Source organism: Cyprinodon tularosa, unplaced genomic scaffold (assembly GCF_016077235.1).
Source record: "Cyprinodon tularosa strain WSP-4 unplaced genomic scaffold, ASM1607723v1 ctg26, whole genome shotgun sequence".
In the NCBI taxonomy this organism is placed as follows: Eukaryota; Metazoa; Chordata; class Actinopteri; order Cyprinodontiformes; family Cyprinodontidae; genus Cyprinodon; species Cyprinodon tularosa.
Genome location: NW_024038961.1, coordinates 1432058 through 1457331, shown reverse-complemented (window position 1 = coordinate 1457331; position 25274 = coordinate 1432058). Strand labels below are relative to the sequence as shown.

The 25274-nt window shown below is 40.3% G+C and overlaps 1 protein-coding gene and 1 long non-coding RNA gene across 2 annotated transcripts; both read right to left on the bottom strand.

Moving 5' to 3' along the window:
* Positions 1-4096: 4096 nt before the first annotated feature.
* Positions 4097-5023, bottom strand: LOC119785939 (lactose-binding lectin l-2-like). Its single transcript, XM_038288912.1, has one exon. The coding sequence runs from the start codon at positions 4935-4937 to the stop codon at positions 4431-4433; it is 507 nt and encodes a 168-aa protein (XP_038144840.1). The 5' UTR covers positions 4938-5023; the 3' UTR covers positions 4097-4430.
* A 1318-nt stretch (positions 5024-6341) lies between these two features.
* Positions 6342-8545, bottom strand: LOC119785942. The gene is made up of 4 exons (XR_005281113.1): positions 8024-8545; positions 7557-7673; positions 7099-7254; positions 6342-6796 (listed from the first exon to the last, which is right to left on the bottom strand). It is a non-coding gene; the product is annotated as an uncharacterized LOC119785942 (long non-coding RNA).
* Between the last annotated feature and the right edge of the window lie 16729 nt (positions 8546-25274).

Below are 25274 nucleotides of genomic sequence, written 5' to 3'. Positions count from 1 at the left end.
GTCTTAGTCCAGTTTTAGTCAACACTGTAAATAATAGAACTTCTCCACACACTGCTTTTTTAAACATATATATCACACTGTACAGAATAAAACTTCACCACACACTGCTTCTCTTTTTCTCTATTTTATTTATATAACACTGTGCAGAATATAACTTCACACACTGCTTCTCTTTTTAACATATATCACACTGTAAACATTAAACCTTTTGTCAGCTTGTTTCATCATATCCATAAAGTCTTCATCCTCAATGGTCCCTGCAGTGAGGCCAGAACGCCCAATCCACTTTGCCATTGAGTTCTCCAGGGCTTTCTGCTCTTTGGCGTCAGGGGTTAGGTTGCATCTGTGCAACAGACTTTCCTTCCTACCCCAACCTCTGATATGGCTGTGGTGTCACTGTGTCAAGTATCTAGTTGGGAGGAAGAAATTTAAACAATTAATATCCAGTTTATCAGTAGAACATCTTTCTTCTATGACAGAGAGACAGACAGACACAGGCACAGGAAGGCACACACACATACAGCCAGATGCATGCGAGCCCGCGCACACAAATATACATTCACATGCATGCACCCATGCACGCACTAACACACCCGTTCCCGCTACTATAGGCCCACTCGTTCCTTACTGTCTTCCATATGTCAGCTGTTGGCTCCTCAGATGTCGCTTGATTTTCGCTGTATTCTTCCCTGCCTATTTGAAGCTGCAGACTCTTTGGTGGCATCCTTCCTACGGTGTTTTCCTTTGCGTTGTAAACGAAATGGCTCCATACATCCAGGCGTAGTTTAACAAACCGCACACCAGTATCCGCAATGACTGCGAAGTTGAGCTATGAGTATAAGCCCTCTGCTACTACCGACTGAGCGGCACGAGGCACTGTGACAGGCGCCGTGTAGGGACAAACAGGGCAACAACACTTTATCTTCTATGACGCTCAAGAAACACTTATATTAACAATTAAAAATGAATCATAAACAATCATAAACAATTACATTACATTTCTTAATGTCCATTCGTCAATGGATCGTAAATTTCGTGTGTAGTAGTCTCGTTGACAAATCATTTTTTGTTTTCGTCATATTTTTATTTTCTGGAATCTATTTTTTTGTTATCGTCTGGTCATAGTCACGGGAAAAAGGGGCTTTGACGAAATATTTTCGTCATCATCATGGTTGACGAAATTAACACTGTATAGATACTGCAGTTTAAAATCGCTTTGGTAAAAGTTGAAGTATCAACTTGACCTCCTTACTCAAGTAAAAGTGAAAAAGTATGTGCTCCAAAAACAACTTAAAGTATAAAATTATAGTGTAACTGTAGTGATCTCAGAATGTTGGACCCAGAATTCAAGGCGAGACAGACAGTGGGAAAGTTTAAAGAGTTTATTTAAACTAACAGGAGCGCAGGGCTGCTCGTCTGCTGCGGGATGGATCTCTGCAGGGATAGGAGAATACAGGTCAGCGACTGGATGTGGAGCTGAATACGACTTGGAGCAAAGTCACTGACCTGATTCAAAGTTCAGTTAGTTCGCGGAGAACACTGCTGAATCCAAACGGGAGGTTTGACTGCAATTGCGGCGGACGTCGCCCCCAGAGTTTCTAGAGAGTGAGCGGAGCCGGCGCCAGCCGACGCCGAGCAGCAACCAAGTCCAGAAGGGAAATCCAAGGCCGAAGTCAGAAGACCAGGTTTAGAAGCCGGTAGAATCCAGGATCAGACCAGACAAACAGAGCAGACAGGGGCAAGGCAAAACTCGAGATCCTCAGGGCAGAAACTGGTCATGATCAGGAAAACAGAACAGACTAAAGATAGCTAGAATACGTCTCACCAAAACACTTGAATAACCTGACGCTGATGGGAGGCAAACACACAACATAAATAGCAGAGGTACCAGGTGGAAATGATCGGCGTAAATCAGCCGCAGAACCAATTAGACAGGGGAGCAAGGAACCAAGGAAAAAACCAAACCATCAGCGCCAAGATCATGACAGTAACCTTTAAAAAAAACGCAAGATGCCACTATATGCATTGAAAGCTAAATTATTCAACTATTTCGAAAAAATTCTTTGAGATAGGGTCATGGATGAGGGAGGTCTTGTTGGTATCTGTCTTTCAGACATTTCTACATATTTTTCTGAATCCAACATTGTAGCATGGCATAGACAATTCACGTTAGCAGTTTGAAGAACACCTGCTTGCTTCTAATTATTTCTGAAGATGAGTGTTTGTGTTCTATGTCTCATCCAATCACACTAGTTTTCACTAGATGTGGAAGGCGCCAATGATCTGCATTGGATGGTGCACATGACGTGAAATAAATATTTATAAACATTAAACTGAAGCCAAGAGCAACGAGTAACATTTGTTAGAAAAATGTAAGGAATAGAAAGTACAGACATTTGTGTGAAAATGTAATGAGTAGAAGTCAGAAGTAAGAAGAAAAATAAATAATGGAGTAAAGTATAGATACCAGTGGCGGCCGGCCCATAGGGGGCGCTGGGGCACCGCCCTCCCTGATAAGAAGAGAGAAACGTAAAATATATTTTTAGAAATTAACTCATAAATGTCAGTTTTACTCTCTAGAGTGTGTACCTATAAGCAAAACAAATTATATAAACTACATTTCCCTATCTACTGTCATTCATTTGTGGATTTCCACAGACAGACTCCTACAGTCTCTGTCTTAGGGCTGTGATCAGACAGCCCCACATTTGCAGAGAATCTGCCAATCATGTACTATTGCTAGGTGAATTGAATGGCCAATCAGCGTCTCAGAACTTTATGGTCTTGGGGCGCTGAAAATACTGCACTTTAATAGGCTTCTGCACCCAAGCGCAGGTGCAGACAATTAGAGGGATGATGGCGAACGTAACAAACGAGATGCAGCTTCCACCAAATTCGGTGAGATCCTTATTTATCTACCCGTTTGCCAGAAGAACATCCCTGTTGTAGGGTAGGAAAATTTCATGTCATGGTTATTGTGACTGTGACGAATCCACCTCGTCGCTTAAAACATCCTCTAACTTTGCGCGCCACACATACATTCCTGTTATACTGTGCTTGTGAGGACCAATTCACTCGCGCTGAGCCCAGTAGCTCCATTAACTTAAAACACACAAGTTGTTCCTGGTTACCTGCTGGCGTATTGAGGGTGCACACTTAATATTTCAGTGGGGTTAGCCGTGTGTGTGTGGGGGGCGGGGTGTGTGTGTGTGTGGGGGTGTGTGTACGTGTTTATGCTACGGGGACTTGTCATCTTCAGTCTGGCTGCGTCTTGCTGGGTTCAAACCCAGTTTGGTGTAATTGAATAAGTCAATGAATCTGTGTAAAAGAATTAAGTTGTAAAAATTATTTGTTTTTGTACATCAATTGTTTGTGGAGGTAATATATGGACAAAACTGATTTATGAGAAGAAATCAGAAATAAGAGAGCCTGAGGGTAGGGGCTTAAACTATTTAATGAGGGCTGTGGGAAGAAAAGCGGCCATTTTTGTTTTCTGTTTCTTTGTTACATTGCTGGTAACTGGAGGGAGGCCCAGAGTATCTTGTACATGTTTAGTTTATTTTGCACCCTGTTTTGAGTTTTTGAGCACAATAAATCACCAACACCGGTAACCCAACTGAACCTGGATTCTTGGAGGCCAAAGAACCCCGTCACAGTGACCCAAATCATCACTGTTACTGTTATTATATAGTAAAATAAATCATTACTGTTAAATTGTATGTATTGTCCAATTGTCTATTTGAATTCTTATTCCGGATTAGTTGGAGACATACACTAGGCTATATCAGCCCCACCAAAAATATTTTTCACCAGCCGCCACTGATAGATACCTAAAAGTTTTACTTAAGTACAGCAACAAAGTATTTGTAGTTTGTTACTTGACACCTCTGGTGTGTGTTTGTGTGTCTCGCTGTTGTCCTACGACAGACTGGCTACTTGTCTGGGGCGTATCCCGCCTTTCACCCATAGACTGCCAGAGAGCATTGGCCCTACTGTCACCCTGACGGAATACGGAATAAGTGGGAGAAAATGGAGGGATGAACTTGATTGAAAAATTAAGTGTCCAAAGAAAGAACTCAGATGAAACAGTTAAATCTTTAAGCATGACAATATGTAATCATTATTTCTTAATGTATAAATGAATATAATAAGTTACATCTGAGTCAGTGTAATATTCTCCTTCATATTTCTCCAATGAGGTATTCGACAAAAAAACACAGAAATACAGAATTTTAATTTTGGCATTTAGACAAAAAAATCACATGATCACAATGATTAATTTAACATTGATGTTAAACATTCATGTTAAAGTGCAGACAAGCTATATAGACATTAAAAGTAGCAGTGACATTTCCAAATAATTGCCTTTATTTCAGGTTTCATTGGGGGAAAAAAAGCAGTTGATATTTCTACTTTGATGCTTTTCGAGACTAAGCGCAAACTGTACGAGATTCACAGACAAAAGCATATGTTCTTGAGCATGAAACATCATTCCAGTAAAATTGGTCTCCATAATTGGTGTGTCCACAGTGCTCACTTCCACCGCCGTTAGAAGGCTCTCCCTGACTCCAACAGGAGAAATTATATTTAGACCCATCAGACCATATCCAACCTTCCTCTCGATGAATATCAGTAAGTCCAATCCAGGTATATGTCTGAGTAGGATCAAAGTTCTTTACCAGAAAGTTGACAAAATTGTGTTCCTCCAGATTGTGGATGGACACCAGGTTGGCCCCCTCTGATACACATAGGAGCTCTGCTTCACCCCACGTCACCCTTGAGCCAAAGTACTTGTAACAGCGGCCCTTGAAACTGAACCAGAACATGGGACAGCCAGCGCGCACCAACTTCAGTTCCTGTCCGCCTGAGGAGGGTTCAGCAGCCAGGGTCAGAGCAAGCAAGAAAAGGAACAGCATCATCTTGGAAAGTGATGTCATTACGTTGGAGAGTTTCTCAATTCTTGCTGGTGCTGAATTCTTCTGGAGTGATAGATTTTAAAGAGGCATATGTACAGGCATATGAAAAGCTTCTTTCTTTTAAATCCCTTGGAAAGGGTGTCTACAGTGTGGGTGTGATCTGATTGGTAAATGTTCTACTTACTTAACATGTTCTTCTGTACAGAACAGAGCAGTTCTTGTATATCTGTTAAAAAGTAGCAGCTTATTTAAAAACATATAAAAACATGTTAAACCCCTATATCCATCTTTAAATACAACTTTCTTTTCAGGATCTTGTAGGTGTTAATGTCTCTCTTGAGCAGTCTTTAAGGAGACACCTGGGAGAGGCTGCCAGTCCATTGCAGGGCTGCTTAAATGCAGGTAACACATTTGAATTTTCACACAAAACTAAACAAGCAACAACATTATTTCTGTTTTAATCCTATTAAAAAAGAAGTTATGGAACAGTTGCACTGTTCCATGTTTCGTGGTCCATTTTACAAGTAATTTGTATGCTTTGTTCCTGTTAATGATACACATAGCAGCTTTATCTTTTCTTGTTCCACTTTAAGTACTCAAAAGTCCAGACAGCCATATATTTTGTAAAGTACACAGTGGCCAATAAAGATAAGCCAGCACACATATCATGTAATAAGCCTATTGTTTCATTTAATAGCTAAAGGACCCATAACCTAGTATTTTACATATCCTCATGAAATTATCTTTGAACCCATGCTCAATAATTTTTAGGAGAAAAAAATATAAAGAGCTGTTTTGGACCCCTGTTCATACTACTTCTCATAATAGGCCATAGGCTGAAGCTCAAAATGAGGCTAGAAATAGGATTTCGCTCCACTAACCTGGGGACTACTTTTCGATAGCAGTTTTCCAATCTTAAATATGTACTCGAGCTGGGAAAAAAAGTTCTCCATGGGATACCTGCCAGTATTTGAGAAAATGGGTGCCAAAGGTGGCAGTTTACCCAAAGAAGTGACAAATTTGGGTCTTCTACCATTTTCAAACCCTTGTAACTTTTTTATTATTAAGGCGATCAGACTCAGAATTTAGATTCCCACAGAGATTCATACTTACTCAGAGCTTATATAGCGGCAATGTTCTGCGTGCTTTAAGTAAGGAGTTATTCTAAATGAAAAAATACACTTTTTAACAATTTCACAATCTCCCAAAATATATCTTTATTGCACATGAAAACTGCAATTCTTTGAATTTTCAATTGAAAAACTCTAATAGCAAGATACCCTTTTGTGTCTGGTTAACTAATTATTATGAAAAGTGGTGTGAATTTTATCACCTAGCAGACCAGTTACAATATTGGACGCAAAATTTTAGGAAATCACTGAAACACAGCAAAAATTTGAACAATGAAAACTAGGCACAAAGACATTTCTGTTTTTAAACAATGACTTTTATTAAAATTAACATTAACCATGTTAGATAATGTCAACTCATCACTTACACCTATGCACCAAGCAAGTGAATTATACAGTTCAATTGGCCCAATCTTTCTAGCTGAGGAAATATTTAGATCCTCAGATGTAGGAGGCCAATTGGCACTCATGTTAGGGGCACTCTTAACTGCTTGTTTAAGAGTTATACCTGCACTATAAATGGTTCTGGTACAGCCTCATTGTGCTGCATATGTACCACTTTCCTGAACTGTCTCTCCACCACTCGACAAAGTCTCTTGCGATCCTGATGACTCAGGTTCAGTTGATGAACCCTTGTTGAGAAGTCCTGTAGCTTCTGTAAATACCATTTCACTCAGGTTTTTCCTCGTAGGCTTGTAGAAATTTAGTTGGGAAAAGTCTTGCCTCAGTCTTTTCTTCAGAAGATCTGATCTGTGAAAAATTGACAAGGAATAATAAATATATGCTGATGTGAATAATCCATCCATCCATTATCCAACCCGCTTTATCCTTCATGGGGTCGCGGGGGTTTCTGGTGCCTATCTCCAGCGTTCACTGGGCGAGAGGCGGGGTACACCCTGACAGGTCGTCAGTCTGTCGCAGTGCAACACAGAGGCATACAGGACAAACAACCATTCACACCTAAGGACAATTTAGAGAAGCCAATTAGCCTTACAGTCATGTTTTTGGACTATATCAAATAATATCAAAATCTATTAATGAATCATAATTACCTGTCACTTCCTTGACCATGGTGTTCTCGTATCATTTTCTGGAACAGGGAAGAGAGCTTTTTCATCCTGAAGATTTCTTGTTTTTTAATCAACTGTGCCCAAATTCACAAAATTCATTCTGTGTACACAGTGGCATACTCCCAGGCTTCTGGCATCCTGTGTGAAACAATGCAAAATACATATGAGTTAAAATGCTTACTCAATCTTAAAATTAACAATGATAGAATATCTAATTTCATACAAATTTATGGTTAAAATGTTTTATTTAAAACTGCATCCAAATGTGTATTATACATTTTTTACTACAATATAATTTCTCTATAAACTGGGCTTCATTTGTAAGAATAATCAACTTTCAAAAATGTTTAACCCCAGAATGTAACCCTACCATCAATATATGGTTCACTCTCAAGTATTTGTATTTCACAAATATTCTACTTGAATTATCTGAAATTTACCTTTCATCACTTGTTGTAGCCCCCAGAAATCTTGTATATTCTTTGTAGCATCTTTTCCACTTACAACCTTGAGGATGGATTCATCCGTTTGCAGTTCAGTTGCTTTAACCAAACTCCCTAGCAAAGAGAGAGTTAAAAAAGTTCAATCATAAACCAGCTGCCAACAAATAATATCAAATACTTTTTCTCTGTTTTACGAGACTGAACTGGTAGTTGGGTGACAAATTTAAAATCTAACCATTATTTGACAAATGAATGAATTGCCTATCATCACTTCAAGTTCATAATAATGCCTTTTATTATTTTTGAGGCCCTACACATAGCCTTCATACGCTTACTTCACAATGAAAACAGCAGGCTTGGGCCGGCACCAATTACACATGCACTTTTTAAATCAACATATGTATTACTTTTGCTTTTGGTTATAAGCCACAAACAAAGATGCAATCTACAAATGATCTACTCACCAGCATTTATAGTTTCTGCTTGGACCATTTTATCTTTCTTTGTCTTGTGTCCTTCTTTCACAAAGCGGTCAGCCCTCTTGCAAATTATACAGACAGCAGGTAGTACATTGCCAGACCTCAATGATTTAGTCGTGGATCTCAACTGTTTTGACAATGGTGGCCGGCTTGTCGTGGACGTGGTTGTGGAAGACTCGTGATCAGAATCAGAACCATTGTTGTCACCACCATATGCTCCCCGTTTTTCTGCTAGTTTTTCAGCACTGGCAATTCGTTTCTTATCGATGAAACGCCTATAACAAGTTGGATGAAAACCAAGTTTTTTTCCCCCCAAGAAGCCAGAAAGAGTCTTCTGAACAAGCCAGGGTTGACGTGGAATCGTCATTGTTATTTCTGGCGGACTCATCGTGTACACATACAGCCTCTGCCAACGCGCGGTCGATTCCGTCAATTTCTAGCCACTTACGGGCACATACAACCAGCTTCTTCCAACGAACAACTGTCAGTGGCTGTGTCCGTTCTTTGTCCATCGATGATACACTATATTGCCAAAAGTATTTGCTCACCTGCCTTGACTCACATATGAGCTTAAGTGACATCCCGTTCCTAATCCATAGGGTTCAATATGACGTCGGTCCACCCTTTGCAGCTAGAACAGCTTCAACTCTTCTGGGAAGGCTGTCCACAAGGTTTAGGAGTGTGTTTATGGGAATTTTTGACCATTCTTCCAGAAGCGCATTTGTGAGGTCGCACACTGATGTTGGACGAGAAGGCCTGGCTCTCAGTCTCCGCTCTAATTCATCCCAAAGGTGTTCTATCGGGTTGAGGTCAGGACTCTGTGCAGGCCAGTCAAGTTCATCCACACCAGACTCTGTCATCCATGTCTTTATGGACCTTGCTTTGTGCACTGGTGCACAGTCATGTTGGAAGAGGAAGGGGCCAGCTCCAAACTGTTCCCACAAAGTTGGGAGCATGGAATTGTCCAAAATGTCTTGGTATGCTGAAGCATTCAGAGTTCCTTTCACTGGAACTAAGGGGCCAAGCCCAGCTCCTGAAAAACAACCCCACACCATAATCCCCCCCCCACCAAACTTTACACTTGGCACAATGCAGTCAGACAAGTACCGTTCTCCTGGCAACCGCCAAACCCAGACCCGTCCATCAGATTGCCAGATGGAGAAGCGCGATTCGTCACTCCAGAGAACGCGTCTCCACTGCTCTAGAGTCCAGTGGCGGCGTGCTTTACACCACCGCATCCGACGCTTTGCATTGCACTTGGTGATGTATGGCTTGGATGCAGCTGCTCGACCATGGAAACCCATTCCATGAAGCTCTCTGCGCACTGTTCTTGAGCTAATCTGAAGGCCACATGAAGTTTGGAGGTCTGTAGTGATTGACTCTGCAGAAAGTTGGCGACCTCTTCGCACTATGCGCTTCAGCATCCGCTGACCCCGCTCCGTCAGTTTACGTGGCCTACCACTTCGTGGCTGAGTTGCTGTCGTTCCCAAACACTTCCATTTTCTTATAATACAGCTGACAGTTGACTGTGGAATATTTAGGAGCGAGGAAATTTCACGACTGGATTTGTTGCACAGGTGGCATCCTATCACAGTTCCACGCTGGAATTCACTGAGCTCCTGAGAGCGACCCATTCTTTCACAAATGTTTGTAAAAACAGTCTGCATGCCTAGGTGCTTGAATTTATACACCTGTGGCCATGGAAGTGATTGGAACACCTGATTCCAATAATTTGGATGGGTGAGCAAATACTTTTGGCAATATAGTGTATGTGTGTGATGCATATATAATCCACATTTTTCTTGCGTTTTCTGTCTGATCCAACGGGAACGCTCTGCTCCATGGGGGCCGCCATGTTTGTTGTTGTACTCCTCTTTCCGCTTCTGAAGTGGAAGAGCGTACCTGAAGGACGCGCTCTGATTGGCTAACGGCTAGGCGGATTGATTCGAGCATAGATTAACGGTGTGATCAGGCTACCGATATAGTTACACTTTTAAGTAATTACTGTAAAAATACTGGCGCAAAGTGATTGGAGAACTTTTGGTTATGGGCTCAAAATGCACTTAGGATTTTATTGTAGTTGTCATTTAGTAGTCCCTAAATAGGTGGAGCGAACCTGAACGATACAGGCTTCAGCCTATGGCCTATAAGAGTATGCCAGTGAAATGAACTTGTGTGCATGTTTGCCATGGCTCGTTTACCATGGTTTTCGAGTCTCTTACAAAATAGATAAAAAACTTACACAATCAGTAACACTTATGGTGGGAGCAGTCCTTTGTGGGTATTTCTGCTTTGGAACTGAGAGCCCACATGAAAAAAAAAAAAAAGCCACTTTCACACTTTTTTCTCATAGGTTTTGACCGAAGCCCAACAGCAACGCACAGGTTTTAACATGAAAAAGAAGTATCCAATCCAATCCACTTTATTTATATAGCACAATTAATAACAAAAATATTTCCAATATGCTATACACAAAAACAAACAAAAAACCCAACACACACAAAAAGCAAGAGGAGCAGAAGACCACACTATTATATGGTGTTAGAAGCCAAAGTGTAAAAGTGGGTCTTAAGACGAGAGTTAAAACACTCCACTGTGGAGGCTGTTTGTACAGTATATGGAGGCGCAACTTAACATAAGCCTCATCTTAAGCAGGGTAATGTATTGAGGAGCCATACTATTCAAAGCTCTAAACACAAACAATCAAATCTTAAAATGAATTCTAAGATGAACTGGGAGCCGATGCAGAGACACAAGAATTAGTGTATTGTGTTGATGCTCTCTGGTTCCCGTTAAAAGATGAGCCACTGCTTTTTGGACTAACTGCAGACGAGAGAGAGCTTGTTGGCTCTTGGATAAAAGAAGGAAATGATATAAACACTGTTTGTTTGTTCCAGTTTAAAATCACTGTCCATGGTGACACCAAGGCTGGTTATTTTGGAACGTGCAAAATTGTCCCAAGTCAGAGATCGCACTGCCAAACACCATCACATCACTTAGTTTCAGAATTTTTTTTCATAACAAGTCCTTGACGTCACCCAGCCAGTCCAGTAAAGGAGGTCAGGGGGCAGTGGCTGTTTTAAGCAATTGGCAAATAAATTTGACAATAGTTTGCATAGACATCATGCGTCACTCTTTCCAGCTCCTAATTATCATTCATCTCATCCACCTGCCAGTTTCCCTAATATTGGGCTCAGTTCCAGCTATCATGGCCAGATCATTTTGTTTTCTGTTCATTCAGTCTGTCTGTTAAGTTTATGCCATGGTTCATGTCCTGGATCCTGGCGGCCAGTGGAAAGAGGGTTTTTGTGTCTATCTCGTCTCCTGCTTGTTCACTGTTCCTCCCCTGCTGAGTCCTTTGGGTTTTTGGCTCTATACGCCGGGACGCAAAATTTTTATTCCAGTAAGCCTGGCTCCAAGGTGGAGACCAGTTTAAAGGTCCTGCTGAAGTTCTGGTTCCATGTCCTGTCTCGGCTTCCCTCTTCGACTGAGCCTGCCCGTCTGCACCTGATCCTGTCTGCTCCTGTGCGTGTCCGCTTGGTCACGCTTCTGGACTCTGAACCTGCCTGGGAGCTCTAGGATGCCTGGAAGCCTGGATCCTGTCTGTTCTGTCTGTTCCTGCAAGTCCTCTGGGACTGCTGCACCGGGGACACTCTGAGTAACGCATGCTGCGTCTGTCTTCAGTCCAGCGGCTGGATTGCGCCCCTTTCCAGGGAGATGGACCGGACTGTTGAACCAGGTAAGTGACTCACTGAGATCATCTTCTTTCAGATGATTGTGGTCACTTACCTGTGTTACTCCCACCAGAGTGTCTGAGACTGGGCGGTGCCCCGCCTCCCTCCTGCAGCATCCACGAGCCGCAGATCCTAGCAGCTCCACTTTAGTTTTGTTTGTTTTCATTTAATAAACGTTTTGAACTTTCCTACTGACTGTCTCACTTTGAATACTGGGTCCATCTGTCCCACTTAATGACAGAAAGAATCATGATCAAAACTATTTTTTTTAATCAGTGGTTCAACAGCTTCTTTTTTACAGAAAGAAGGCACAGTTGCAGAAGACAGGCTGCTGTTAGTTATCTCACCAACAACCAGGCTTATAGTGTCCCAAGCCTCCATAAAAAGCAAGGAGGGACAGGGCCAGTGGAAGGAGGGAAGAAAGATTTTAGCTTTAGAATAATTTCTGTCAAAACAGCTGTGGGCGCTCCTTGCCTCCAAGGCCCCTCAGCAGGTGCTCCTAGCCTCCAAGGCCCATGGGTGCTCCTCACCTCTTGGTCATGGGTTTCTTAAGTAAAGGTTTTATAACAGCTACTTTTGTCATGATCCTGGCACTGGTGGCTGGCTTGATTGCTCATTCCACTCACCTGTTTAACTCTGCCGGGTTTCTCATTACTGCTTATGTGATCCATCTGTTTCCAGCTCCAGATTATTCAAGCTATTTGATGAGTGCAAATTTTATATTCTCTTTGTTGTTCTGATTATCTGATTGTGACTTGTTTCTGCCTTGTGGAGCTTTGCTTTGCCCCTGTCTGCTCTGTTAACCTCGGCTTGGATTCCCCTTCTGTACCTCATCGGCTCTCTGATCTTCTGGTCTTTGAACTTGGTTGTGCTATGCCGGTTTTGGATATTCCCCTAAGGACTCTGTCGCCCCTCGGCATCGTTTTGCATAAGCTCAACTCTTCACCCAGAGCTCTGTGGGCGGCGCCCGCTCAAAGCGGAGTACAATCTCCTGCTTAGATTAATCTCCTTAGTCTAGGAACGGACTAAACTGTGAACCAGGTCTGAAGTAAAAAATGAGCACTGAGAGTTGATATCCAAAGAAGAAAAGGTTTTATTTTACTCTGCAGAAGAGAATGGCAAAAACCAGCTGAATACAGCTCTGAATGCGATTCTGAGGCTGGAGCATCCAAAGCCTGAATATAAGAAAATTCAACGCACAGACATACATTGACATTTCCCAGTTTATCACAGGACAGAGATTTGTTTCAGATAACAGGTTTCCATACACCCCAAGTCATGAGAATCTTGAACACAATGAGGACATGTTATCTATATTATCCCCTAGGGGGAAACTTCCTTTCATCTTAGAACAAAGCTTATAAGTAATCACTCCTATTCAGGAAAAGAGAAAAGGCACACTTTCTCACAAGGAAAACATATGACTCTACACAGGTCAGGGATTATTTTCTCTTAGTTGTTATCAGCCCATTATTAGTCACTGACCTGAGTTTCTGTTCCTACAGAGGATCCGGTTTAAAAGCCTTTGGTACATATACCTGTAACAGGGATAGATTAATCACATCTAAATTGGAGGAGGAGATCAAAGGGAATACTTCCTTAAATAACCTTGTTGGAACAGGATCGAACACAAAGTTGAAGGCTTAGATAAAGACATTAGTTTTGCTGTTGTCTCATCTTCCAGAGATAAACCAATCATAGTTAGATGGTTGCTAATAATCTTATTTTTTTATATATATACAGAATCTCATAAAATCATTACTGCTAGACTCAGACTTGTTATGAGTTTGGCAGTTGTATTAAAAAGATGTCTAGGATTGTACTTGTTCTCCTGTATCAATGAGGAGAATTATGCTGCTCTTGCCTTACGAAGGGTCGTTCTTAAGCAGTAAACTATTTTTCCAGACTTGGTAGGATTCCCATAGGCATGTAGAGCACCATTTTCCAAGCATTTTGCTCAGAGTGTGCACCTCTGCATCAAACCAGGGTTCCAGTTTTTTATTTTGAAAGTCTTTCTTTTTCAAAGGGACTGCTTTGTCTAAGGCATGAAGTTAACTCTTCATCAGTAACACATACACTAATATTTACACATCTCCATAAATCTTGGAAGTGTTTTCTTTAATTTGACACCAAATAAATACAAATAGACATTGTTGGTGCAGAGTTGTGATAATTTTAATAGGAGCATATAATTTTGAGAAGAATGGGCTTAGGAGGAACATCATTTTGTCAATTACCTGATCAAGAACTTTAATCCTACTCAGGAATTCACCTGGATTGGACTTACTGATGTTCATAAAGAAGGAGCTTGGATGTGGTCTGATGGGTCCAAATATACATTTTTAAATTAGGCTGAAAAAGAGCCCAACAATCTTGGTGGAGATGAACACTGCGGACACACCACCTTACGTCCGAACTTTAAATGGAATGATGATCAATGCTCAGAGCCAAAGCCCTTTGTTTGTGCATCTCATCTTTGTCCATAGCAACAGAAAAAAAGTATAATACTTTTCTGTGAGTTTAAATGTTCTAAGGTTGTTAAAATCTTTTTTTCCCTACAACATCCAAAAAAAAAAGCCGAATCATGTGTAATGTTTAGGTGCTTATCTTATACTTTTTACATATGTATCCATCAGTGTAGGATAAAATAATCTGTTATAAAGGTGTTATATCAAAATGTTCAAAGCCAATTTTTATAATGCTTCCATTATATATCCTTGGTTCCACAGGAGAGGAGCCTGTTGACTAAAAGATCTGCCTTCTATACTACGATACTACTAGTAAACCTTCAGATTGAGAACAAAGTAGTCAGTTAGGAACATAAAGAACAATCATATCCCTGATATAAAATTTTGCTTTGCCTTTTAAGGCTTTATATGTGACAAGGAGGATTTTAAATTCTATCCTCGATTTAACAGGAAATCGGTGAGGAGAAGCTAAGATAAGAGCGATATAATCTTTCTTTTTTATTTTCATCAGAACTCTGACTGAAGCATTTTGGATTAGCTGAAGGCTTTTAACTACAGCTTGTGGATTGTAGGACATGCAGATCATATTTTAATAACCAAATTGTGCAAATTTATGGTTGGAGGATATACAAATGTAACATCTACCAAGTACAACATTTTTTTTTTATCTGAAACTTAATCGTAACCACAGTTTCTGCTCTATTTTAATACTTCGAAACGTCACAAGCAAAAATACCTGCTGCCACAACTTTGGCATTATTACAATGATAGAAGATGGCGAAAGATTCTGTGAGCAACATACTTGGACTGCTCAAAATAACACTAGAAGAATAATATTAATAAATCCAAAATAATTACAAAAAAAAAAAAAACAGTGGTAAAACAGACAATCATTGAAAAAACAAAATACACAACCATAAGGGTGACAATATAAATCCATGACAAAGAAAAGATCAATTGAAGTTGCTATACGATGATTGAGTTTTTTTTTTCTTCTTTTATTTAATTTACAGTTTTTGAGAACATCCAGTGAGGGATTTTTTAAGCTGCAAAGCATCATATATAGCGTTATGTGCTGTTAAATTAGCCACTAGAGGGCAGCAGAAGTGCAATAATTCTATCAAACATGAAAGGCACAAGAATACAACTGCAGGCTGTATTCAGTGTTTCATCAGCAAAAGAAAGATCTGTAAAAGAAATATACAGTTCTGTTTTTAAAGCTGTTGGTTAAATATCATGAATATTATCACACAAAATTCACAATGGAAGGGCTAAAGACTGAATTTTAACATTTTTTGTGTAAACATATGCTCATGTTTGGTTTTTTAATTTTTATGAGTTTTAAAATGGAAAAGAAGTGAACGAAAAACCAATATGTTTCCTCGTCTCCTTCAAACTACAGTGGTCAAAATTACATTCAGATCCATGTTCATAATTTTCTATCAACAAGGAAGTTTTACATCTTGTTTACAATGAAATACCATCATGATTTTAGAAAAACAAGAACTGATTTTTATGGTTATGGTTGTATGTCTTGAACCATAGCGGCCCTAATGCTCTATCGGCAACGGTGCAGGATAAAAAAATATAGATACCCTAAAATTGGAGTATAGACAATAAAGCATAAATTGATATTTTAAGCAAATCAACAATGTTACAATTACATTTGTGCCTCCTTAGAATTCAATCCTTGGTTCTGCATATATTTTTTGGCCCTGATACTGATAGCTTGCTGTGCAATATTGGCCAATACCATACCAATACCATCTGTTTGAAAATTATGTGTGTGTTTATATAGGAAGAAATGCATACTACTCGGATGTAAAATAATTGCCATCATGGCTTTGTCAAGATGCTGCCTACGTTTGTGAAGCAGGAAAAAGACAAATACATAGTGAATCCAGTAGAACTTTTTATTGCCTACCTGGAATGGGTGACAACAGTTGAATAAACTTTTGGCTCTTAAAATGGTATCGGTGTCCGCTGTCGCATTGTGGGGGCATTGTTTTATTTATTTATTTTTTTTTTCTTCCTTTGGGGGGTTTGGCATGTCTGTTTTCTCGGGGGGCGGGCGGGCCTGCTGGGTGGGGGTCCTGCTGGCGGCGCGCCGCTGGTGTGTGGGGGTCCGGGCGGCTCCGGCGGGGGTAGTGTTGGGGGGCCGGTCTGGGCGGGCTGGCTGCGCTGGCTAGGTATTCGGGTGGGTTTTCCCTCCTGGAGGCATGGCGGGGCTGCTCTGTTCCCGCTGATCGCGGCGGGTGGGGCTGCGGGGCGGGTGGGGGCCTGGAGTGGCTATGGCCGGCGCGTGGTGGGGGGCCGGGGCGGCGGAGCTGCTCTGGCCGCGTGTCAGGGCCTGGTATGGGCGGCGGGGGGGGCGGCGGACGTGGCTGGGCTGCTTTGGCTTCGTCCGGTGGGGGGGCGGCGCGGTTCGCTCCGCTCTGGCTTTGTGCTGCCCCTCGGGCTGCTGGGGGGGGTGGTTGCGCCGGCTGCGGTCTGCTCTTCTTGCGGTTTTGCGCCGGGCGGCTTTTCTGCTCTCGGGTATGGCAAGCCAAGAAGGTCATATTTCGCATTGAATTCTCGCGTTAAGATTGAAGTTAACCCGCAAAAAACGCGCGTTCCCCCGAGATTACGCCGCTTTTTACGCCGTCTTTTACCAACAAGCGCCGCCTTTTACGCGCGTCATGATAGTACCGCAAGACGCGCGTTAAATACGCGCGTTGTGTCGGTCAGAACGCGCGTATTTAACGCGCGTTTTCCTAATATGATAATGATGTCCTTCCTTCTTTTCCCACAGCCAATGCATTTGAACTGGTTGCATCCAATGGCTGATCAAGGCAGCCAGACCAAGAAAGTTCAGCATAGATCTGCTTTGTGGAAAACTGCACAGAGCTCAAAGTTGCAGCATTGCCAAAATTCACTGCATTGCCGTTTCACAAAGACTTAATGTGAGGAATATATCCACTACATACACTTTGCTGTTATTTTGAATCCATTCCATGCCTATTTTCATGTAAAAACGTTTTGCATCGCCAACTGATGTTTTGTATTTACCGGGATTACTAGGAATGTTTCACCACTTATCATCACCGAGAGGCGGCGTAGTGGGTTAAGTAACCGCCTTCAATGCGATATTTTTGCTTCGTGGCAGGTTCGAATCCGGCAGAGGCAGTCCGACTTTTCCCTTTATGTTCTTTCTTGTCTCCAACCAAGCCCATTAATTTATTTATTTTTTTCTGAGAATATAATCATAAATGTAGCCTACTTCACTGTTTTTGATCCATCGCCATGCATTCTGTCATGTAAAAACATTTTATATTGTACTAATAAAATGACAATAAAGGGGACACTTGTCTTCCAGAAAATTTGCCGGTCTGACTTGTTTTCTGAATATTTTCCTGCATATCACCAACCTTTTCCCATAATGCTTTCTACAGCCATGGAGCAACTGCTGTTAAAATTAAATTAACAGGAACATTTCTTATTAAAAGTGTTATTAGTGCAATGAGAAAAAACTTGCTTAGTTGAGCCAGTGGAGGTTTGATGATCCCCATAGCTCATGTTCTCTGTCTCCTACATATACACACACATATATATATATATATATATATATATATATATATATATATATATATATATATATATATATATATATATATATATATATATATATATATATATATATATATATAAACCACGTCACATAAATGTTCTTTCAGTCTACAATACTTTCAGTCTGCAGATGGCGCCATATAACGGGTAGGCTACTGGCAGAGCAGCAAACAGGTGTTTGCACCAAAGCTGGGGAACAATATAGGCAAGGTGTGTCTCTTTTTCAAGAGAGAACTGGATACTGGATTCTTTCATCTTTTTTATTTATTATGAACTATTATTTATCTATTTCCCACTACCTTTTACCACTAGTCAATACCTTTACTTATGTGTACTGGAACAAGATCCAAATGTGCAAGAGTCTAATTACATTTTCATTGTGGAGTAGGAGACAAGGTATGGGTGCAGCACCTTCCATTGGGGGTGTATCCAGAAAACAGGTACTACGTTATTTAGATGTTACATTTAATTTTAACAGCAGTTGTTCCGTGGCTGCAGAAAGCATTATGAGCTTGGGAAAAGGTTAGCGATATGCAGGAAACATACAGAAAACAAGTCAGACAGACACATTTTCTGGAGGACAAGTGGCCCCTTTATTGTCATTTTATTAGCACTATGTAAAAAGTTGTTACATGACAGAATGAATGGCGATGGATCAAAAACAACAGAGAAGTGGGCTACATTTATGGATTATATTCTTGGTTAGAGGCAAGAGAGAATATCAAAGGCATAGGTTTGATTTCAGCTTTGGCAAGGACACTATTGGTCTTCAGTTTCATTGGTCTAATGTCATTGGTCCTTTGCAAAAAGATGCATACTCTTTTTTTATGCTTAATGTGAGCATCAGGCTTTGATGTGTTTAAAGAGAACAGCATAATTTCTTCCTAGATTAATACAAATCTTATAAGCACTACACTCACTAGATGCTATTTAGCAATGTTTGAAGCATCACTGGCTCTGATCAATGTGCAATTAGGACTTTTTTCCACTTTGAAAATGTTTGCATTTAAACTTACCAGCCACTAAGACAGAAGGTAAATACATTCCTATTTAACCAAATATAATCTAAATATGCCTGTTATATGTTGATGTATCATGGGTTTTCTTTTGAAGATATATAATTGTGCAGAGGTAAACAGGTGAAACCCACTCTTATTTTTTTATGTAATATGCTCTCTCTGTGTCATGCAAAATAATACATTCAACGGACGGCAAATAAATTTATTGTATTTACATGTGCACTGGAACTATAAGAGGAACTCACACTGAGCATTTTGAAATATTAACTTCACTATACAAGTTGTACATCTGGGCTGTAGTTACTCTATGTAGCCCATTTCATAATTTTTTTTCTATGGCTAAAACAATTAATCATATCTATCAATAATTTAAATAATTGTCAACTGATTTAGTAATTGATTAATAATTAACTGGAGTATAGAGCCACTAAAATGTGCCTTTAGCCAATAGAGCGACCCACTTAGAGCAGGAATTATACCAAGATTATGAAAAAATATGTAAACATTTTGCATTTAAGACAAAAAAAACTTTTAGTCTGTCAATATTCTCCATCCAGAACTCCTCAAGAGGAAACGTTTCTGTTTCACCTGGGGTCATTTCGTAAAAAAATCTACTTTTAGGAACCTTTGGGTGATCTGAATATTAATCAATTCATCAAAAACATAATCAACAGATTAATCAATTTGCAGAATAATCATTAGTTGCAGCCCTAATTTTATGATAGCATTCCAAACACATTTCTTCCATCATGCAGCAGTGAAGGGCAGCTGCTTCACCCTGAGGCTGCCCTGCATCATTATATCTGTTTCCTACAATCATATAATGTTTCTATTCTACAAGTGCGTCTATAATAGTAAAGGATTAAATGTAACAACCTTTTATCATCATCCTATATTGCTTGCTGTTTAAAAGCTCCTTATGTCTATTTTCTTTTTTAGTGGCATCATCTACAAACACAACACTAAGAATCAGCCAAAGTTTATTAAAATATAAAATCACTTTAAACAATTATTATCTGTAATGTAATAGTTTCCAAAATAAACAGCCAGATTCAAGCATTATTTACCAGAGATTAATGTACTAATTTACTTATGGACCATGTGGAAATCTAGAAAAATAGAATCAGTGTAAATAGAGTTCCTCTGTGTGTCTTTATCCTATTTCTAGAAGTAGAATCAATTGAATAGAACTATTTTTATGTGGAAAACAAAAAAATAGAAGAACGTCAGCATCCTTCTCGTGTTGTTATGTTCTACAAAATAAATTAACAGCTTTTATATACACCTGAACTGCCGTCAAAAAACAGAAAACAGTAATAGAAAAGAAATACTGGTGAAAGGGAATCAGAAATGTTGATAGATTACAGACTGCTCATTTTGACAGCAGTTTTCAGAACTCCTGTCTGACTCAGAATATTTTGTTTTATAAAAGAAATCCTAACTTTGGTTACTTTCATTTCTCAAGTTCCAAAAATCCAAACTATCTCCTGCTTCTTCATAGAACTGCAGTCAGAAGTTTCGCCTGTTTTAGCCTAGAGTGTCCCTACCAAAGCTGAATTAAAACCTATGCCTTTGATATTCTCTCTTGCCTCTAACCAAGAATATAATCCATAAATGTAGCCCACTTCTCTGTTGTTTTTGATCCATCGCCATTCATTCTGTCATGTAACAACTTTTTACATAGTGCTAATAAAATGACAATAAAGGGGCCACTTGTCCTCCAGAAAATGTGTCTGTCTGACTTGTTTTCTGTATGTTTCCTGCATATCGCTAACCTTTTCCCAAGCTCATAATGCTTTCTGCAGCCACGGAACAACTGCTGTTAAAATTAAATGTAACATCTAAATAACGTAGTACCTGTTTTCTGGATACACCCCCAATGGAAGGTGCTGCACCCATACCTTGTCTCCTACTCCACAATGAAAATGTAATTAGACTCTTGCACATTTGGATCTTGTTCCAGTACACATAAGTAAAGGTATTGACTAGTGGTAAAAGGTAGTGGGAAATAGATAAATAATAGTTCATAATAAATAAAAAAGATGAAAGAATCCAGTATCCAGTTCTCTCTTGAAAAAGAGACACACCTTGCCTATATTGTTCCCCAGCTTTGGTGCAAACACCTGTTTGCTGCTCTGCCAGTAGCCTACCCGTTATATGGCGCCATCTGCAGACTGAAAGTATTGTAGACTGAAAGAACATTTATGTGACGTGGTTTATATATATATATATATATATATATATATATATATATATATATATATATATATATATATATATATATATATATATATATATATATATATATATATATATATATGTGTGTGTATATGTAGGAGACAGAGAACATGAGCTATGGGGATCATCAAACCTCCACTGGCTCAACTAAGCAAGTTTTTTCTCATTGCACTAATAACACTTTTAATAAGAAATGTTCCTGTTAATTTAATTTTAACAGCAGTTGCTCCATGGCTGTAGAAAGCATTATGGGAAAAGGTTGGTGATATGCAGGAAAATATACAGAAAACAAGTCAGACCGGCAAATTTTCTGGAAGACAAGTGTCCCCTTTATTGTCATTTTATTAGTACAATATAAAATGTTTTTACATGACAGAATGCATGGCGATGGATCAAAAACAGTGAAGTAGGCTACATTTATGATTATATTCTCAGAAAAAAATAAATAAATTAATGGGCTTGGTTGGAGACAAGAAAGAACATAAAGGGAAAAGTCGGACTGCCTCTGCCGGATTCGAACCTGCCACGAAGCAAAAATATCGCATTGAAGGCGGTTACTTAACCCACCACGCCGCCTCTCGGTGATGATAAGTGGTGAAACATTCCTAGTAATCCCGGTAAATACAAAACATCAGTTGGCGATGCAAAACGTTTTTACATGAAAATAGGCATGGAATGGATTCAAAATAACAGCAAAGTGTATGTAGTGGATATATTCCTCACATTAAGTCTTTGTGAAACGGCAATGCAGTGAATTTTGGCAATGCTGCAACTTTGAGCTCTGTGCAGTTTTCCACAAAGCAGATCTATGCTGAACTTTCTTGGTCTGGCTGCCTTGATCAGCCATTGGATGCAACCAGTTCAAATGCATTGGCTGTGGGAAAAGAAGGAAGGACATCATTATCATATTAGGAAAACGCGCGTTAAATACGCGCGTTCTGACCGACACAACGCGCGTATTTAACGCGCGTTCTGACCGACACAACGCGCGTATTTAACGCGCGTCTTGCGGTACTATCATGACGCGCGTAAAAGGCGGCGCTTGTTGGTAAAAGACGGCGTAAAAAGCGGCGTAATCTCGGGGGAACGCGCGTTTTTTGCGGGTTAACTTCAATCTTAACGCGAGAATTCAATGCGAAATATGACCTTCTTGGCTTGCCATACTCGGGCTGATTCTGTGCGCGGTGTGTTTCGTTGCGCGCTGTTGGCATCGGTCTTGGTGGGGTGGGGCTGCGCTTTTGGCCCGGGGGGCGTTTTGGGGGGGTCCCGCGGCGCTCGCGGCCGGTTCGCGGCAGATGCGCGTGGGCCCCGGCCGGGGCCGCCTGAGTGTTTTCCTGGGTGGTGCGGTCGCGGTGGGTGTTGCGGCCGGTCACCGGGGCTTGGTGCTGGGGGGCGGGGCGTGTTTCGGTGCTCTGTGGGGATGGGGCGTTTCGGTCGGCGCCGTGGGGGGGCTGGTGTTCGGTGCCCGGCACTACTTCGGGGTGGCCGGCTGCCGGCGGGGCTCGCGGACTCGTCCCCGCGGCTCCCCGGGGCGCCGGCATGGCGGTGGCTGGGGGGCGTCTTCGTGGCTGTCTCTCCTCCTGCCTTGGTGGGGGTCTGGTTTCCGGGGCTGGCCCCGCCTTGATGCCTTCGCTTCTGGGGTCCCCTTGGGCGCCTGGGGCTTTGGGTCTCCCGGCGCTGGACTCGGTGCTCTGGGGGGTGTGCCTCTCCGGCTCTCCACAACCACTATTGAGCATTTTTTCTATGGTTAAAACTTTACATGCACAAGTTCACCCTCACAAACAACTACAGGTGCTAGGCTTCAGGTACTTAGAGATTCACTTCCAAACAGAAACCCCACATTCATATCTTCAGGTAACACAGAGTACATGTCAGACTTAATAATATTACTTTAGCGATAGTTTCAAGGTGTTTGCTTTATTGTATATCTCGTACCATGTTTTTTGGCTGTGCTGTTCTTTTTTTTTTTTTTTTTCCATCATTACAGGTGTTGAAGCAGACTGAAAATGTTTTGTCATTGTCTCCTTCCTATCTCCTCTTTCTTTCATCTTTTGTCCTGTTTTTTTTCTTTTTCTTTTTCCTTCTTCTTCTTCTGTTTTTCTGCTCTACTTACATTGCAGTGTCCATATAAACTGTAAAACTCCCTGCATAATTATAATAAAGCAATTTATATACATGAAACAAGTGGAGCAGTATGGCAATTGCGATACCGCTACACTTGTGAAAGTAAAATCTGTTGGGCTCCTTTTGGCATCAAGACAATTATTCTTATTGCCACCTTGCCAGACAGGACACTGTAAAAAAAAAAAAAAAAAAAAATGGTATCGGTGCCCTATTTGTTGGTACTCGCCGATACGGATACCATTTTAATTCTGGGCCCTGCCCGATACTGGTATAGGTATCGGTGCAACACTAATTAAAGCCCCAGTGTCTTGCTAAGTTATCAGTTATGCCATTAAAAAAAAATGTTGTCCAATTGATCTTGACCATCGTGACCTACACGGTGGCCGCTATTTGACAGTGACCATGATACTAATTCCTGTCTGCCTACTTTCAAAAATAACAAAAAGGTCCTCTAAAAAAAGGTATTTCTTTTGCAAAAGTTTGATATAAAAACAACATCAAAACAGGATAAATATCATCACTTGAGTGATGATATCATATTTCACAGCCACAAATGATTTTCAAGGGTTTTCATCAATCACATCACCAAACATTTTGCATTCATCAACTCATCCTGCTGTGTCTTTTTTTTTTCTCTTTCCCACACCTTCCTCCCAATTGTATTTAAATAAAGCTAAGAAGTTTAAACAAGACCAGAAGTAGGTGGGGGAGGGGGTGCCACAGGAGTGACTGGAATATAAAAAGTGAAAATATGGTTTGGAGAAACTTAAAAAAAGAAGCTCCCTGAGAATCACCTTTCAATACCTTTCAATGGTTCAGTTATGAACCATTTCGCAGCCTTCATTGTGGTTACATTTTCTTTTAACCATATCAGTCCAGGTCCTGTGTATGCTTAAACGTTGCTGTTTCTTTGTCCTTTCCTTGCTTCTCATGAGTGTTTTTCCTGATTTCTTCAGGTTTTTTTTTGTGTGTTTCAGCACTACTGCAACATAACGGTTTGTTACGTCACGGTGCTGTATCGGCTGTTAAGCAAGTCCCAGTGCTGTATCTGGCGTTGGTCACAACGCGCTATTACCAAAGTCATCTGGAAAACATTCTTATTTGAAATGTTGGCTAAATATGACATGTTTCTTTCTCTGGCCAGAATTTTGATTGCAAATTCTCCTTCTTCAGGTTGGCAATCCAACAATGAACCCGTGGTGGATAATGAATCGAAAAAGTGAAGTAACTAATTTTCTTTTTCCTTTTACCTGATATATTAGAATATCCAACTGCCATGCACATGGGCATTGTCACTTTAACGGTAGCTCTCACGAATTTCAATGGTGAAGTCCTCTCAAAAACTAAAATAATTCTTTTTGATTGAGGGTGTGTATAATAGTTCCCATTGATTTTGCTTGTTATTTGCAATCTAAGGTTTTTTCTTTATTCCAAATGTTTCCCTAAATTTCAATTTAATAAAAGTATCTTTTTAGAATTATTTTGTTACTAAAACAGCCAATAGTTGCACCCCTGAATATAAACTAATGAAGTAAAACCTTTGATAGAACCTTGTAGAACTGAGCAGTTTTTCCTATTTAACAAATTAAATACAAACTATTAACCTATTTCTAATACCTCATGTACTTAATTTCCTCACTGTATTTGGACAGATTTTGAAATCTAATAAATAAGACAACTGGACTGAATAGCAGACGATAAAACGGTCCTGTTAAATTGAACACATTACAAATGCTCAGAAAGCTAATGTATACATTTCTGTAATGCATTCTCATTACATTTAATGCATTTTTAAGTGTGAACTTTAGTTTATATTGTGAGAGTTTAGAACATATTGGCTGAAGAGGGAAAAATGAGTTAAATACAGAACTAATTTTATTTAAAAAGCATCTGTCTACTTGACCAATTGAACATTTTTGCTGTGTTGTAACTGACGTACTGCCTTGGTAGGTTTAGTCAAATCTGTTTCAAGAGATTTTATTTTGTTTCCAAATTTTTTTAGGGATCACCCTGTTCTTTGGCTGGCTATGATCAGCAGCATCTGTAC

Bases quoted from the DNA above. Each gene is read 5' to 3' on its own strand.
- LOC119785939 (XM_038288912.1), bottom strand. From the start codon at position 4,937: ATGACATCACTTTCCAAGATGATGCTGTTCCTTTTCTTGCTTGCTCTG.